General features: G+C 39.8%; 1 protein-coding gene across 1 annotated transcript in view; it reads right to left on the reverse strand.

Annotated features, from left to right (window-relative positions):
• The window catches only part of HAO1 (hydroxyacid oxidase 1), a 78,873-nt gene extending 69,928 nt beyond the window's left edge, over positions 1 to 8,945 (reverse strand). The window contains exons 1-2 of the mRNA XM_024123693.1: positions 8,777 to 8,945; positions 1,740 to 1,891 (exon numbers count right to left, since the gene is read on the reverse strand). Of these exons, the coding sequence (XP_023979461.1) occupies positions 1,740 to 1,891; positions 8,777 to 8,913 (289 nt within the window). The 5' untranslated portion in view covers positions 8,914 to 8,945. The remainder of the gene's footprint in view (positions 1 to 1,739; positions 1,892 to 8,776) is intronic.
• Between the last annotated feature and the right edge of the window lie 8,683 nt (positions 8,946 to 17,628).

Here is a 17,628-nt window from a genome sequence, read left to right on the forward strand (position 1 = left end):
TTGACTTTTTTCCTATTAAAAATAACAGGAATGAAAATCCCTGCAAAGATGTCATTCCTCAAAATCATAATTATTTCCTTGGCATTCCTAGAAGAGAATTCATAGCATCACTTGGAATTCATATTTTCAAAGCTTTGATACACAGTGCCAAATTATTTTCTAAAAAGATTATTCTATTTTTCACTCTTCCTACCAGTATTTGAAAATGCACATTTTCAACATGCATATAACCTAATCACCCTATCTAATCTTAAAGTAATAATATGATATTCAGAAAATAAAATTATCATAATTTTATATTTGATAATTATGGATGGGATAAAAATTGAATACATTTCATACATTTATCTGTTATTTTTATGCCTCCATTTGTGAATGTCTTATTTGTCTTTTTTCAATTTCATCTTTTCCTCCATTTTGGGGTTATTTTATTATTCAAATAAAAGAGCTCTTTATACAGGAAGGACATTAACTCTTTGCAATCTCATTTTTCAATTTTTTTTAGTTGGCCATTTGTTTAAATTTTTATAGATATTTGAGAGTGTGGAAATTTCCAATTTTGTGTGTGTGCTGATTTGTTTGCTTTTGTTTCACTGGTTGTTGTCTATAACATTCTTGGAAAGTCCTCTCTTATCCTAACTTTAAATAGACCGATACATTTCCCTTTTTTCCCTTCTCCTTCTCCATATTTCAGGATTACTGTAGACAAATGGCTGGGGCCACACTTATCTGTGTGTGGTCCTAGAATTAAAGGGACTCCAGACTCTGACCTAAGTCTCTCTAGCACAACCTCACTATGTCATGCTGACAGTCCAGGCAGTATTTTGTGAAAGACATTGCAAGCAGGGAAGTGAATCCAAAGATCCTTAATTCTTAAAATTAAAATGTTTTAAAATAGTATTTAGTTCCTGCTCTTTGGTCCTGAACTTCCTGCCTTGCTCAGCATCAAAAAAAAAAAAAAAAAAAAAAAAATCAGATAGACTTCATTACCAACTTTTATATGTGTTTCTGAAGCAGAATGTGGGGAAATTTATCACTGCACATATCCTTTCATAGTTGCTAGAAGACTGGGAAGTTAATAAATTAGCCCTAATTAGGAATTTCTGCGTATCATATTTGAATTTCTCATCATTCCCTCCTAAGGCAGTTGGAAATGCTCTACTGGGAATATAACCTATCAGTAAATGAATCATGGTCCAAAACCATGGCAGAAAACACAACCAACCAAGTCACTGCATTTACTCTTTGATGGTGAGAATCATGTGGTTTGGGGGAAGCAGCAAAGGCTTTGAAATTAGGTAGCCATGAAGTTGAGTCCATCTCTGTACTGCCTAGCTGTGTGACCATGAGTGAGTCCATTTCTCAGACCTTAATATTTTGAGTTATTGATATTGATACTCATAATACGACTAAAAGTCATTGAGCCACTACTCTGTGCCAGGCACTGTTTTAGATACTTTATATATGTGAACTCAGTTAATCTTCACAGTAACCCAAGGAGGTAGGTACTATTTTTATCTCCATTTTACAGCTGATAAAACTGAGTATCTTGCTAGAGTCATACAGCTAGAAGGTAGAAGAGCAGGACGTGCAAGAACAGGCATTTTGATGCCAGTCAATGAGCTTAACTTTTGTGAGTATAAAGACATCTAGGGAAGTGTTTGCTTGATGCATACAGAGAAGGGAGTCGCTAAATGTTAGCCCATTTCTGTCCCTTTGAGTGAGAACCTTGTTCCTACCTCGCACAGTTGCAAGCTCCCCATCCACGTGAGCCATGCACTGCATGGCAGTAGCCCCAACGCAGATTGGCATGCTGACTCTCTGCCCTAAAACAGAAGTTGACAGGTCTATTTCAGCAACGTTCCGGAGCAGTCGTGGATAAAGCTTCCACCTAGAATTTTTGAAAAAGAAAAAAAGTTTTTAGAATTTCAAAAGCGTAACCAAAGCTTTGACATTACATTTGAGCTAGAAAGAGAAAATATTCTTCTATTTTTCCCAGCAAGCAAAGTCCTTTACAAAGCTCAAGGAAATGTGGTAAATCTTAACGGTTGTTAAGATGGAAAGTTAACAATAAGATGAATAATAAACTTCTCAAGCCATTGTTCTTAGTAAGGTATAATTAACATTTTATAGAATTAACCTATTTGAGTGTACAGTTTTTTGCCCTTTGAGAATCGCATGAAGTTGTGTAACCAGACAATCATGATCTAGAATAGTTCAGTCATCCTGAAAATTTGCCCCATTTCCTTTTGTAGTGAAACCCTCCCCCATCCAATCCCTTAACAGCCACTGATCATTTTCTTTTTGTCCCCATAGTTTTACTTTGCAAGAATATAATACAAATGGAATCATATATATAGTAGACCCTTGAACAACGCAGGGGGCAGGGTGGGTGGAGGGGGTCAGCCCTTTGCACGGTGGAAAATCTGGGTATAACTTTACAGTCAGACCCTCCATATCTCCAGTTTCACATTCATGGATTCAAGTAACCATGGATCGTGTAGCACCTATTCAGTGAAAAAAATCTGTGTATAAGTGCACCTGCTCAGTTCAAATCCACTTTCAAAGGTCAGCTCTAGTATGTGGACTTTTGAGTCTGGCTTCTTTCACTTAGCCTAATGCTTCTGAGAGTCACCCATGTTGCTGCATGCATCAATAATTGTTCTCTTTGGTTGATGACTAGTATTCCACTGTAAGAAGGTAGCACAGTTTGTTTATCCATTCTCAAGATAAGAGACATTCGGAATCTTTCAACTTGGGGTGATTATACATAATGCCACTATAAACATTCACTTAAAGGTTTTTGTGTGAATATAGCTTTCATTTCACTTCTTCCAAGCCATTTTCAAGATGGTATAGAATGTCATGGAGGTTAGATTAGAGTTTAAGAAGATATCCTATGTCTACTTCATCAGTTTTTTTTGTTGTTTTTTTTTCTTACAGAGAGTAGTTCAGGGAACTACTTTTAAAATTTGATGTGGTTTCTTCAAAATCCTTGATCTGAATTCAGTATCCATTGAAGTATGATGATAAGGGAAGATTTTATTTTAGTTTAATTGAGCATTTTCGTGAACAATGTTATTTGGCAAAGACTGGAGTTTTTGGCTTGAATTTTTGACCCCTGAACATTATCTTAAATTACTTTTTCTGTAATACTTTTGTGTAGCAATGAAAGTTACTAACAAACCAAGAATCAAACTAGTAAATTTTACAGGAAAACTAGTTCTCTCTTCTCTCAGCTAAATTTGTATCTCCTATTTGTTCAGAATTATTTTCTCCTCATTAGTAACTGATTAAAACTGAAAAAAATACAGCCCCATTTCTAATGAGCACTAAGGCAATAAACATGTGAGTACACACACATACATACCTAACTAGCACTCACCTTTCAGGACCTAGATTTAACTCTGCTTCTAGATACATCAAGATTTTTTATTAATACAGTGAAGTGTGATTTAGTAAGGGAGTCACCAAAATAAGTCGAACCTCCCAAGTCTTAATTGAAGCCTACTTCCTGTAGCAGAAGAAGAAATTCTGTCTTCGTGTTGCCTTGAGGAATAGCTAAGGGTCTGTAATATAACCCTTCCTCACATAATAAAGTAAAAACATCCAGCCCTTGCAAGCATAATAGAGAAGTTTAACTGTGATTTCTCTGCAATTCCTTTGAACATCATAATTGTCATGATTTTCTGTCACACCACATGCTCTGCTGCTGGAAGTCTTTTCTTCTCGACTGACCCTCACAGCGTAATTCTTTGATCTCCATTCTGATGGGGGAGAGGCAGAAGCCTTGAAGAGAGTTTTTTACTACCAATCATCTCTAAGTGTATTATTAGAATGAGAGAAAAAGATTTAATAGCAGCCGTTGGCACGCTGGCCTTGGAAGGCATTAATATTTACTTAGAGCTGAGGAAACAATGAAAGCTTTTATGAAGCGTACACACAGAGCTGCGGGTCATCAGCCGTGTGTGTGTGTGTGTGTGTGTGTGTGTGTGTGTGTGTGTGTGTGTGTGTCAGAAAGAACATTTTCAAATATCCAGTTCCCCTTTATAAGGCAAGGTAAAACCCTTCCATCTCCAGGCAGTAGCTTTAGGCTTGTCCACGAGGTGGCGCAGTCACTTAAATAACTGTTCTTGCTTCCCACACACGTTATTTCTTGCCTTGAGGATGGCATTACAGACGCTCGTTAACCAATGCACAAAATGCAATTCCTAGGCCAAATTAGATGAGATCAGTGGAGTGGGAAATGTATGTTCTCTAGAAAGTCCTCCATATTTTGATATTTTCCTAAGAGCGATTACAACTAACCTTGTCAGGTAATCCCAATAGCTCTCCAAGCCCCATCCAATCCCATCCCCCAATTTAAGTGATTTTTTTTCCCACAGTCTTACATAAAACAGTAGCTGACTATAACTTTGGACTCTGCTCTTATGGGACCTCCACTTTGGAAAAAGTTACGAAGATTGACAAAAGAATCGAGCCAATTGAATAATAAACCTCTTTCATAGGTTTCCTGAGTTAAAATAAGTGGGGCAAAAGTTGGGATCCATTTTGTTAGGGAAACCACTGACTGAAACAGCCTGCCCTGGCCAGGCGCAATAGTAAACACTTGCATGAGTTTTATTAAACAGGAGGTCCTGGTAAGGAACGTGAAACTAACAAGCTACCACCAACCAGAAGAATTCAGGAAAAGTCGAAAGGAGAGCAGACTCCAGTGATATGTCCTACCAACTTCCCAGAATCCTCCTCACTGGAATCCATCTTTGCTGAGTGATGCGTGCGCCACCAGGAAGGACCCTGAGTCAGAATGATTGGCCAGAGACAACCCGGAAACTAATTCCATCACCATAAAACCCAAGACTGCGAGCCACGTGGCAGAAAAGTCCTCCTGGTTTCCCTTCCCCTGTTGCTCTCCGTCCGGGCACCCCTTCCCAATAAAGTCTCTTGCTCTGTTAGCATGATTGTCTCCTCAGACAATTCTTTTCCAAGTGTTAGACAAGAGCCCACTCTCAGGCCCTGGAAGGGGTCCCCCTTCCTGCAACATTTTCACATCCAACAAGGACCTTGATTTTAATTTATCATCAATCAGGTGATACACACAGTCCTCAGGAGGAGGTACACTGATGAAAGAAGACACCTGCTCATCACCCAGCTTTGAAGTCCTGTGCTGTTATTGAATCCCACCAACTCAACACACTGAATTAATAAATCCAGTAAGATGATCATATTGCATCTTAATTTCTCCACATTAATAATTCTAAGCATTAAAAACACATAAAATATATGTATAAACCTACAGAATGTGTATATATGTATATAAAATATACCACAGTATTTGTAATCATACTTTTAACCATTCATTTGTAATATCGAGAGATCTTTAAAAAATTTAACTGAATTATTATCAACCTCTGAGGCACCCTGGTAAAGGAAGAAGGAGGGCAGGAATTTAAGTCTGAAGAAAACACAGCATGGTAAACATATTTAAATAGTCAAGCCATTTTTGGAAAGGCTCCGTGTGTAGTTAAGTTTCAGAAGGCCTGTGAATCTCTTGAAATGGTGTGTGTGTGTGTGTGTGTGTGTGTATGCTTGTCAACACTTCTCTGGATAAAGAAGCCACAGCTTTGAGGTCCAAAGTGGGGAAGGGGAGTGGTTTGCCGGGAAGAAGGGGAAGAAAAAGAGGTGTAGAGGGAGGAGGAGGAGAAGGAGGAGCTGAGGGTGGAGCTGGGATAGAGATCTCTTACCATGTGACTCTTCAAAAAACAAGAGACAATTAGCTGCTTTTCATAATGCAAGAGAAAAAGCAGCTTAGTTACCTGTTGTGCAAATGAGCTGAATGATTCTGTGACATTTACACCCAGGAGAAGAACACTGACAGTGCCACTGGTAAGTGTAGATTGCTTCTCAAATATTAAAGAGAGGGAATGATTTCACTTTTACCATCTGTTATTTGAAAGAAAACCACACAATTTTCCGGGTAGCTGTGATCCACGAGGGACGAGGAGAGCTTCCTTTTCTAATATTACAGGACTTCTAAATACCCAAATCAGAGAATTATAGTCCACCAATGATAATTTCACAAGAAGCCACAAAATATGTGCAGATCACGGTTTAGAAAGATACCCTGAGTTAATGTGCAAGAGAAACAAAGTACTGTTCTTTTGAAAATTAACTCCAATCAGGTCAGGCCCCACAAAACCTAACAAGCTGACATTTTTCTCTGTTCCTGTTATAATTGCAATAGGAAACTGTTCTTCTGGGTGGTTCTATCTATTTGACTTTATTTGTCCATTTTTATGTGGGGAGTGGACACAGTAGCATTAGAGCCCCAAGTCTTAGCCAGAAATACCTCCAAGCAAACATTTGGTCACATAAGTGGCCTGTGTCCCCAGAACTCCAAATCGTGGTTGTCAGAGCTGGGTACAGAGATAAAAGGTGTCGTTGTGAATGACCATTTGTTACACTTGTGGCATGGGGAGGGGTATAAATGTCATAACTGTCTTTAAATACTCTGTCATTGTGTCACAATGGGTTATCTGAAGTTTGTTTATTTTACCATCTTCATTTGAATCAGAATGAGAGGTTTCAGACTGATTGCCTTCATCCCATCAAGCCAAAGCCACCACCATCTCGGCAGAACATCTATTTTTAGTTCCACGTGATCAGCTTGATGACACAGGGTGAGGACTGAAAGGTCACCCAGCAAGTTACACAGCAAAAGAGGAACTGGGATGTTAGATAGGCAATGTGTGCTGCAATAAAAACTCCTCAGGTGGTTGATAATAATCCTCTCTTCTCCAGAGAAAGTTGATTTATACATTTTTCCCTTCTTTAAAGCTGAACAAAATTGAAAGATCAAGGTTCACGGAAAAGGTGGCATTGAAACCTCATTCTCATTATCTGTGTCTTGACCCTAAATTACTCAGTACTTAGGCTGAATGAGCTGAGAATACTCACTGCAGAACCATGTAATTCACAGAAGTTGTGAGGTACTTTTCCAGTCCACATCTTGGAAGCCACCACAGTCTTCTGTGTCTCACAAGGTTTCTAGAATTTCTAGGGTTGAAGAGGTGTTCTGTCTGCTTTGCTTCCTCTTAAAGGCCTCCAATGGGCCAATTGTTTTGGGTCCAGTTTGCATCAATTCAACCCACCAGCACTATGGAGGCCCAAGATCAATGTGCATCCACTGGAATGTAAGCTCCTGTGGACAAGAACTTTCTTCATCTGGCTTACTGCTCTATCCTCAGCATGTAGTACTGAATCGAGCCCATTGAGAGTCTTAATATGTGAGGTAATTAATCAACTAGCATGGGGTGAAGGGCGGTAAGGGGTGAGGAAGGCTGTGTATAAGTGGAGTAGGTGGTCACCTGCGCATTGTGCCCCGAGGAATGCTGAGGGACACCAACTTCATCATCCTGTCAAGGCCCTGAAATTTCCTTGGTTAAAATTACCTATTTGTGTTCAAGTGTTGCTTTCAGGAGACTACTAATAGGCAAACCACATCACCTGGTGAACAGAGTTGAGATGGGCCCAAGAAGGGGCATCTTCCAAGAGCAGAAAATGTTGAAGGGACCCCAAAATATTACATAACAGTTGGAAAAAATCATGCAGAATTTTAAGCCACTCCACTCTTTGACATCTTTTCCCTTCCCATGGCTCCCCCAGCATTTATTAAATCTCACTTGTGCCCCAGAAGAGATCTGAGGCAAAGTCAAGGCTTCAAGGAGTTTTGGGAAGCCCCCCACCCCCTTTCACCCCACTCTCAGGCTCCTGCACTGATTTGCAGATGAATCGGTGCTGCTTGCCAGGAACCACCTTGGCTAGAATGATTTCATTTCTCCTAACTTACACATAGAAAAATGATTTTGAGTGATTTTGCTATAGGCTAAAGAAGAAATGAGGAAGGTAGGCAGATTCTTTCCCCTGGATAATTTTTGCCTGTTTTCTTTAATTTTTCATCCTCCATGAGTGCCCACAACTTTTGCTGGCTTCACTAAAAGCTATAATATAAGATGAATGAGCCCCAAAGACTATAGTATATGGAGGGCTCGCCTCCCCTGCTCCAGCAAATAAACCATTTCCTAATTGCTGAGAGAAAAAGGGGTTTTCCTCCTTTAAAGTTATTTTGTTTCTTGTTTTTATTACAAATAGAAAACATAAACCATGACATCTACCATCTTGGGCTTTGAAATATGAAAGTCAAGGGAAAACTAATTTGGGAAGAGAGATGAAGCGCTTTGAAGGAGAGATGAAACAGCAAAGTTGAAAGAGTAATGCTATATGGACAAACTGGAATCTAAGGTGAAAATTTAGACAATGGTAATCAAACTTAATGATAGTGGAAAGCCAGCAGGATGGGAACATTTGAGGCAACCATCCGATCTGGTTTGACCAGATATGACGGCTATCGTGTGTTTAATATTAATGGTTTCCTACACCATAAAATAGACCATCACTGTCATACTCAGAGAAAAAGAAAATGGAGTCATCAGAATTTATCACCATTTTTATACACAGTTAAATGTATAAAAATGTATGTATCCATATAATTCCAAGTGAGGAAACTTAGGGTTAACTTTTTTCAAGATTCCCAGGCTTGGAATATGTTCAAACAAGTTTAAAGCCCAACATTTCTCACAGCCCTATGAATTTCACCTCTCTACTAAGCATAATATCTAGACAAATAATTCCACACCATCAACATTAAAGTTGAAAGATCTTGTTTTGATAGAATGTCTTTGTGTAATTTTTAAATATGATTTAAAACAATTCTTACCTGGAAAATGCTGCAGTATTATCAGCCAAGGTTTCCTGATCATTTGCCCCAGATTTATAATAGTCATATATAGACTTTGGAAGTATGGATTTAGCATGTTGTTCATAATCACTGATGCAAACAAGCCGGGTGAACATTTTCCTGTTGCGAACCCTGGGATGTTTTTCTTTTTTTTCCCTGTGTTGCTTTCTACATCCTGACAATTCTGTTATTTGTCAATTATTAATAGACTTTTTCCAAAGTTCAGATTTAGCTCTCTGTTGCATACATTAAGAGAGCAAACATATGCTTAGACTTTGAAATTTTATTTGCAGCTGTCTGCCAAAGAACAGGTAGTACACCTAAGCCACAAGAAGTTGGGTTGGGGAGGCAACAAGAGGGGATTCGGTGTTTGTCACATTAAAAAGGCAGAAGAATGAGTAAAAATTAAAAACCTAGAGAAGTACTTGCCTAAAGCCGCTCTTGGCTCAGTTCTGCCTAAGCCTGCTTCTTCCCTGGGGCATGTGCCTTTGCTGCCTAACTGGTACTGGAATGGGCTGCCCACTCATTTTCATTCCATATTTGGATCATGCACATATATGAAAAAGAGCTTATGAAATGAATGGGGCATCTGTTACTAGAAGGGGGACCCCTTCCAGGGCCCAAGAGTGGACCCTTGTCTAACACTTGGAAATGAATTGTCTGAGGAGACACATGTACTGACAAAGCAAAAGACTTTATTGGGAAGGGGCACTCAGGCAGAAAGCAGCAGGGTAAGGGAACCCAGGAGAACTGCTCTGCCACATGGCTCGCAGTCTCGTTTTATGATGATGATAATCTCGTTAGCTTTCCAGATAGTCTCTGGCCAGTCATCTTGCTTGTACCCATATTTGGTCTGACTCAGCATCCTTCTTAACTCTCCTCTTGCCTTCTTGGCTCGCACCTCTCAGCCAAGATAGATTCCAGTGCAAGGTTTCTGGGAGTTTGGCAGAACATATTATGGGCTGGCGTCTCCTCCTTCCTTTTGGCCCCTCTCGAATTCTCCTGGTTAGTGTTCGGCAACAGCACTGTGTTCCTTATCAGGACCTCCTGTTGAGATGACTCATGCAAGCCATTTATCATCATGCCTGGCCAACGCACGAGGTTTCCGTCCGTGGTTCCCTAACACATCCAGTAAATGCAGGGTGTCTACACAATATGAAACTCAGCCGATTATAAACATTTGGCTTTAACAAGGAACATTAAGGCCAAATTTACAGTTAATTCTTAGAATTTTATCTTACTCTGGAGAGGATGCAAGCAAGTGCCAGTCCAAAAGACCATGCGATCTCAATCCAAATTTCACTCAGTCATGGAACAAACACCTGGGGAAGATTCATATTAGTAAGAAATGACTCAGAAAGCAATGGCTTTGACATCAGTTAGGCCTGGTTTTCAATCTGGGAGCCCCCACTTAAAGCTGCTCACGTGCTGTCCAGCAGCTGAATTCCAACTGCCTACACCTCTATGAGAATGCTCTTTTAAATTTGGAGCCTGCTTTTCCATCCACATGGCATGCTAAAGCGCTATGGAATCAATGCCCCCTGGAATAATCCTCCACCGAGGGCTTAGGGGAATTGGTATATAAATACCAAATCCCTCACTCCTCTGGGGGTTAACTCGTAGGTGTGTGTTCTACAGTGCAGGCTTCAGTTGTCCGCAAGTGTTAGTAGGTTGCTAAGCCACCCTGTGTTGGCTACCTTCCCTTACAATCTCACTCCCCTACCCTTTAATCAAAGAGCTTTTACGCTGTTAGGATTAGCATTAAATTATAGATAGGTTTATTCCTAAAGTTCACAAATGCTTACTTTTTGCTTCAGTGTAGTGATAACTAAATTGACCCTAAAAATACTATTGGAATGTGAAATTCTGTTAATATGTTAAGGGAGTTCTAAAAGAAATAACTCCATCACACAGTTAATAAAATCATTATGAAAATTGATCTGAGATCTTACTTGCTGTGAGAACTGATTCAAAAGTTGCATATTAAAGCAAGACCTTTTATTTACATATTCATTTATTTGCAACTTCGACACATTAAAACTTTTAGCACCTTGCAATTAAAGTAATTTTGATGCAAAGGCAATTTAGCATTCTAGAATGAACCTTAAACAGGCCAAGTGCTTGAGAAACTAAAGGAGATAAGGGCCAGGGCTTCCCAAAGGATGGCCCTGGACCAGCAGTGTCAGCCTCACCTGGAAACTTTTGTTAGAAATGCAGGTTCTCAGGCCCCACCCCTCTCCTGCTGAATCAGAAACTCTACAGCCTTTTGTGCTGTAACAAGCTTTCCAGGTGACTCTGATGTACAGTATGGTTTGAGAACCACTGCTTTGGCTCAATGGAGAATAGAGGAGGATTTATTTTAAGAAGCGTGAATTAAAAGAAAAAGAAAAAATTCCACTCTCATCTGTACTATTGCAGCCGGCAGCTGATTTGGTGTACAAACCATCTTTGTGGATAAACTAAATATAGTCCCCACATCGTTTCATGAATCTCTTGGCGAAGAGAACTAAAAGAAGTGGGTGGAGTTTAGAACTGCTTCTGTTAATTTGTGATAATTACGTTGTTTAAATATCTCACATTTTTTCAGAGACAATACATTCTGTAAAACTCCGCTCTAGGCCTCTGTGAAGTGAGAAGCTGAGGACCAAACAGGACAAGTTCAGGCTTTGTTCAAGCTGCTAAAGGTTGCACTTGCCCACCGCTGCTGGCCGCCCGATTTGGGAATCAGGATGGTAAATGGCCAGGAGATGGCCTCTGCTGCTGGATTTGAGCTAAAATATGGGGGGAGGGGCGCGGTTTGCTTTTTTACTTTTGTTTTACACTGGACTTTCTTTATTCATGTCAACTCTTCTTAACATGCCAATAAATGTTCAGCAGAATAATGCCTCGCTGTCTCCGCAGCTCTTGGGTATTTTCCAAACCATGGGGAACTCTCCTCTTGCCTTCATCGCAAGGAAAACTCAAGCATGAGCTCTAAGAGAACTCCACATCCTAAGCTGGATCTTCCCTCACTTGTCTCAAGATGTGATGGAGACTATTGCTTGAAGGATGTCTTATTTCCTGCTTTTAGCCTTTCAGAGGCTTTTCATTTTCAATGAGATGTAGCATAGGTAGAATCTTAGTCATCTTCACTGTTCTAAGCACTAGATGGGGCTAGAAAGGGCTGTTCACAATGTCACAATCACCAATACCTAGCGAGACACCAGGCCATCCAGGATAGCTGAAGGGATTTCCTCTTACAAGGGTAAAAATATTTCATTGTGAGTTTGTTAGCCGGAAACTGGGTTTGCCTCTTGGTGGGTGTTGAGACAATAGACAAAATCAAGCCAACGATCGGGAGAAGGAAGGATTTATTATTACTTGCAGAAAGTAAGGGAAGATTTATTATTACTTGTGGAAAGTAAGGGGGTCTTTCCCAAAGCAGTGTCTCCCCTAACAGCAAAATTGGGGAAGGTTTTTTTTTTGGAATTTTATTTTATTTTTTTATACAGCAGGTTCTTCTTAGTTATCCATTATATATATATATTGGTGTATATATGTCAATCCCAGTCTCCCAAAAATTGGGGAAGTTTTAAGCAAAGGGTAATTGTATATTCATGAAGGAGCTAGAGCAGAGGAGAATTCAGCATAGAATTAGGGCAAAGGTCGACAGAGTCCAAGTTTTAGTTGATTGAAGTTAGGAGGGTCAATTTAATCATTCCATCCTCCACCTGGGTCGTGGGGGGGCAGGGGAGGGCTTAGTTCCTACAGAACTCAAAGATACATTATTATATATATCCCTTGAGGAGGAACTAGGACTCTGCTTTATCACTGCACTATTGTTTGACTGTCTTTTCTCTGCTCCTGCATTCCTTTGTTCCCTTGAGATCATTAATTACCGAGACCTTTTCAAGGGCAAGCATTGCAGCCATGCTTAGATCGCTAAATGGCTCGGGCCAAAATGGCTTCTTTTATGTCAGAAAAAGAGAAGCCAAATGTGGTCTTTTCCTCTGGGGACCCTCCTATCCTATCTGCCTACAGTTTTACTTAACATTTTCCTGATTATTAATGAGTTTGATAATCATTTTTATGTTTGTTTATTGGCTTTTTATGTTTTCCAACTTGTGAAATGCTTGCTCATGTCTTTGGTGAATTTTTATATTAGATTTGTTGTTGTTGATAGGTAGAATTTCTTTATATACTTTGGATACATCTTTTGTGGTTATACATATATAAGGTACATTTTTACTAAGTTCTTGACGTTTTTCCCACACACAAAATGCCAATGTCAGTCTCAAAGCTGCCTGATTGAGGGCAAGTGGTTAGATAGTCCCCATTTTCTTTCTCTTCCTTCCTTCCTCCTTTTCTTTCTTCCTCTCCCCTTCCTTCTCTTTGACTTCATCTTTAACTTCATTTTCTTTCTCTTCTTTTTCTTCTTCTTCTTCCCTTTCCTCTTCTTCCTCCCCCTCATTCTCTTACTTTTGTTACTCTTTTATCCCTCTCCTTATTCTAATTAGAGTCAAGTTCTAAACAGGCAAGTTGCCTCTAGCCAGGTGAATTTTTTTTTTCCTGGTTCATCCACTAAATATGTTGCCCTTAGAGGTCCTGGCTTTGAACTGCGATGAAAGCATGCACAACTTTTGCAAGCTTCTGGAAAGGTTCCCTCTTTCATTCTGTGCAAAAAGGCAGGACTTTGCAACAGTCCCTGGCAGTGGTCTGAAGATGGAGATGAGGTGCGAAGAGTTTTCTTGTGCTTCTCCACTACACTGGTTAACATCTTTTTGAGTATCCACCTTGAAAGTGATATGGTTTGTCTTCTGTTCCCCAAGGTCCATGAAGCAATTAAAATAGAAATCCAATTCAAGGGTTCAGCACATGCCCTTGGAGGAAATGTGGCTCTGCTTATCTCTCTGGGCTCTTGCTCTCATTCAACTTTGGTCTGTTTATTCCTTATTATTTTATGAAGATGCGGATGCCTTGTGCACTGTGCTAGTCATTATTGCTCTTCAGCAAATAGATCTCTTGTCTTCCAGGCTCATCCTAGGATTGCATGTCCTGATTTACATGTGGTATGGTAGGGTCATAAAACCTGTTGGCCAAAGAATCATGGGTGGAAGTGTAGTGTGTCAATTCTGGGACAGAGAATTTAATTGGAACTGAAACTCTCTCGGCCTGTTGTTTCCTCTGCCATGATAACTAACAGTATTAATACAGGACAGGGCCCTGTGGGGCTCCTGGGCACAGAGGTTTTCTGTGTCCCCCCCTTTCTTTGATTACAGGAAATAGCCTTCATTCAGCCTCCGTGACCTTCCCTGAGTTCCAAGGGGCAAATTCAAGCAGTTGTTAATTAGCGAAGGGAGGGGATGCAAGACAAGGGAGAGACAAACAGTCAAGAGAAACAATAGTGCAGGCTTGAGGCAAAGTCCTTGTTCCCCATCAAAGGATATACACAACAATACCTTTGAGCTGTTTTGCAGTTACTTAAACCCCCTCCAGGTGGGAAAAGTTAACGATTAACAATGGTATGCTGCCCACAAGCAAGTAGACCCCAGACCAGTTGGAACCTGAATGTTGATGATACTGACTCCTACTTAACTCCTACTTACCTCACCATCAACCCATCAGAAGAATGTCCATGAGCGGATCACACCCTCTTTGAACCATTACTATAAAACTTCTCACTGTCCTCTCCAAGTGGGGACACATAATTTTTTGAGGCAGGAGGTCACTGTGTCCCCCTTTGCCTGGCAAAGTAATAAAGTTATCCTTTTCTACTTCACCCAAAACTCTGTTTCCAAGATTCAATTCAGCACTGGTGTACAGAGAAGCTGAGCTTTTGGCATCAATTTTCCAAATAGTGGCTGTTCCAGCAGCCCGAGTTCCCAAATGTGGGCATCATGGAGCATAGCCTGTAGCCAGTACCAAATGGTTATGGAGTGCGAGCAAGAATAAACTTCTGTTGTTTTAAGACACTGACATTTTGAAGTTTTTTACTACTTCAGTACACACTGACTGACTTAAAAAATAGTGTTAGAGAAAGAGTAACAAAAAAGAAAAAATGTTGGGTATTTGGTTAGGGGGTGAGTAGTAGGAAAACTATTAAAGTTAAGAAGGATTAAAATTCATGTCATGCAGTGGCAAAACCATTATTATTCATATCACTAGCAATAACTTGGAAGGCAGATCACCTACTTAATGAACCCCTTAAGGGAAAGAGTTGGAAAGCAAATATATAGCATGTGTTGGCTACTATTTAGTTGTGTTGGGTGCATTACTACAAGAAAAAATAAACAAGCTCACAAAGACTTGGCTGATTTATACACAGGGAAAAAAAAAGATTCCCCAAAAAGAGAGTCCAGAAATGTGGAGATTTGAAAGGCTTGCAGATGCTACTTGTTCCCAAACCCTGTCAATAAAATAAAAATTTAAAAGATGTTTGGGTGATAAAGGTCATTTCAAGCTCAGTTTTGTGCAAGGATCAAATCTAGGGCACATCCCTCACACTCCTTGTTAACACAACTGAATGAAGTAAGCCATCTCAGAGCAAGACCCAGGTAAGAATACGATGCTCAGTAAATCCTTTCAACAGGACAGCATGACAGGGAAAAGAGTAAAAAGGAGTGGCTGAGATATCCAAGTTATGGCCGAGTCCTGCATCATCCCAAATTTAGTGACACAAAGCAAGATCTGTTTTGATATGCTCATGGATTCTGTACATCAGGAATCTGGACAAGGCAAACAGGGATGGCTTTATGCTCTTCCATGATGTGTTACCTCAGATGATATGACATGAATATATGGGGGCTAGAATTATCGAGGGGCCAATCACTCACATATATAGCACCTTGGCTGGGATGTCTCAAAGGCTAGAGTCAGCTGGGACAATCAATCAGAGAACCTAGAACATTAAGCTTCTTCATGTCACTAGGATTTCTTCACAGCAAGGTAGCTCAGGTGATTGAACTTCGTACATGATGGTTTAGCACTCAAAGAGTGAATGTTCTAGCAAACAATGCATAAGCTACATGGCTGTTTACAACCCAGACTCAGAAGTCACATAGCACCACTTCCTCTGCTTTTGGTCAAAGCGATCTCAAATTCAAAGGAAAGGAGGCACAGACTTCAACTCTTTTTTTTTTTTTTTTAATGGACCTACAATTATATTTCAGGTGTACAAGATAGTGATTCAATATATTTTTCTTTTTAACATCACTGACAGTCATTTATTTATTTATTTAAATTGAAGTATAGTTGGCATACAAAATTGGTTTCAGGTGTATAACATAGTGGTTCCACATTTATATACATTATGAAATGATCTCCATAATAAGTCCAGTAACCATCTGTCACAATACAATTATTACAATATTATTGATTGTATTCACTATGCTGTACATTACATTGCCATGACATTTATTGTATGGCTGAAAGTTTGTACCTTTTAAATCCCCTTTACTTATTTTGTCCATTTCCCTACCCCCCTTACCTTTAGCACCACCAGTTTTTCTATATCTATGAGTCTGTCTCTGTTTTCTTCTGTTGGTATATGTGTTTTTTTAGATTCCACAAATAAGTGAAATCATGTAGTAGTTGTCTTTCTGTCTGACTTATTTCACTTAGCATAATACCTTTTAAGTCTATTTATGTTGTCCCAAAGTCAAGATTCCATTCATTTTTTTAAATGACTGAGTAGTATTCCATGGTGTGTTTGTACACACACACACACACACACACACACACACACACACACACTATATCTTCCTTCCTTATCCATCCATTGATGGGCACTTAGTTTGCTTCCGTAAGTCATGCTGCAATGAACATAGAGGTGCATATATCTTTTTGAATTAGCATTTTCATTCTCTTTGGATAAATACCCAGCTGTGGAATTGCTGGACCTTCTGGTAGTTCTATTTTTAATTTTTTGAAGAACAACCATATTGTTTTCTATAGTGGCTGTAGCAATTTGCATTCCGACCAACAGTGCATAAGTGTTCCCTTTTCTCCATATCCTCACCAACACTTGTTATTTGTTTTCTTTTTGATAACAGGCATTCTGACAGGTGTGAGGTGGTATCTCATTGTGATTTTGATTTGCACTTCCCCATGATTAGTGATACTGAGCATCTTCTCATGTGCCTGTTGGCCATCTGCATGTCCTCTTTGGAAAAATGTCCATCCAGGTCCTCTGCCTATTTTTCAATCAGATTTTTTTTGATACTGAGTTATATGAGTTCCTTGTATATTTTGGTTATCAATGCCTTATTAGATATGTGATTTGTAAATATTTGCTCCCATTCAGTAGGTTGCCGTTTTGTTTTGTCGATGGTTTCCTTCACTGTGCAGCTTTTTAGTTCGATGTGGTCCCATCTGTTTATTTTCCTTTTGTTTTTCTTGCCTGAGGAGACCTAACCAAAAAAATTGCTAAGGCTGATGTCAGAGAGCTTACTTCCCATGTTTCCTTCTAGGAGTTTAATGGTTTCAAGCTTATATTTAAGTCTTCGATCCATTTTGAGTTCATTGTTTTATTTTATTATTATTATTTTTTTTGGCTGCCTTGGGTCTTAGTTGCAGCACGCAGTATCTTCATTGAGGCATGAGGAATCTTTCATTGCAGCACATGGGCTTCTCTCTAGTTGTGGCATGCAGGTTTTCTCTTTCTAGTTGTGACACACAGTCTCCAGGGCATGAGGGCTCTGTAGTTGTGGCACGCGGGATCCAGAGTGTGTGGTCTCTGAAGTTTTGTGGCACACAGGCTCTCTCGTTGAGGCGTGTGAGCTCAGTAGTTGTGGCATATGGACTTAGTTGCCCTGCAGGGTGTAGGATGTTGGTTCCCCGGCCAGGGATCAAAT

Source organism: Physeter macrocephalus, chromosome 14, assembly GCF_002837175.3.
Source record: "Physeter macrocephalus isolate SW-GA chromosome 14, ASM283717v5, whole genome shotgun sequence".
Taxonomy (NCBI): domain Eukaryota; kingdom Metazoa; phylum Chordata; class Mammalia; order Artiodactyla; family Physeteridae; genus Physeter; species Physeter macrocephalus.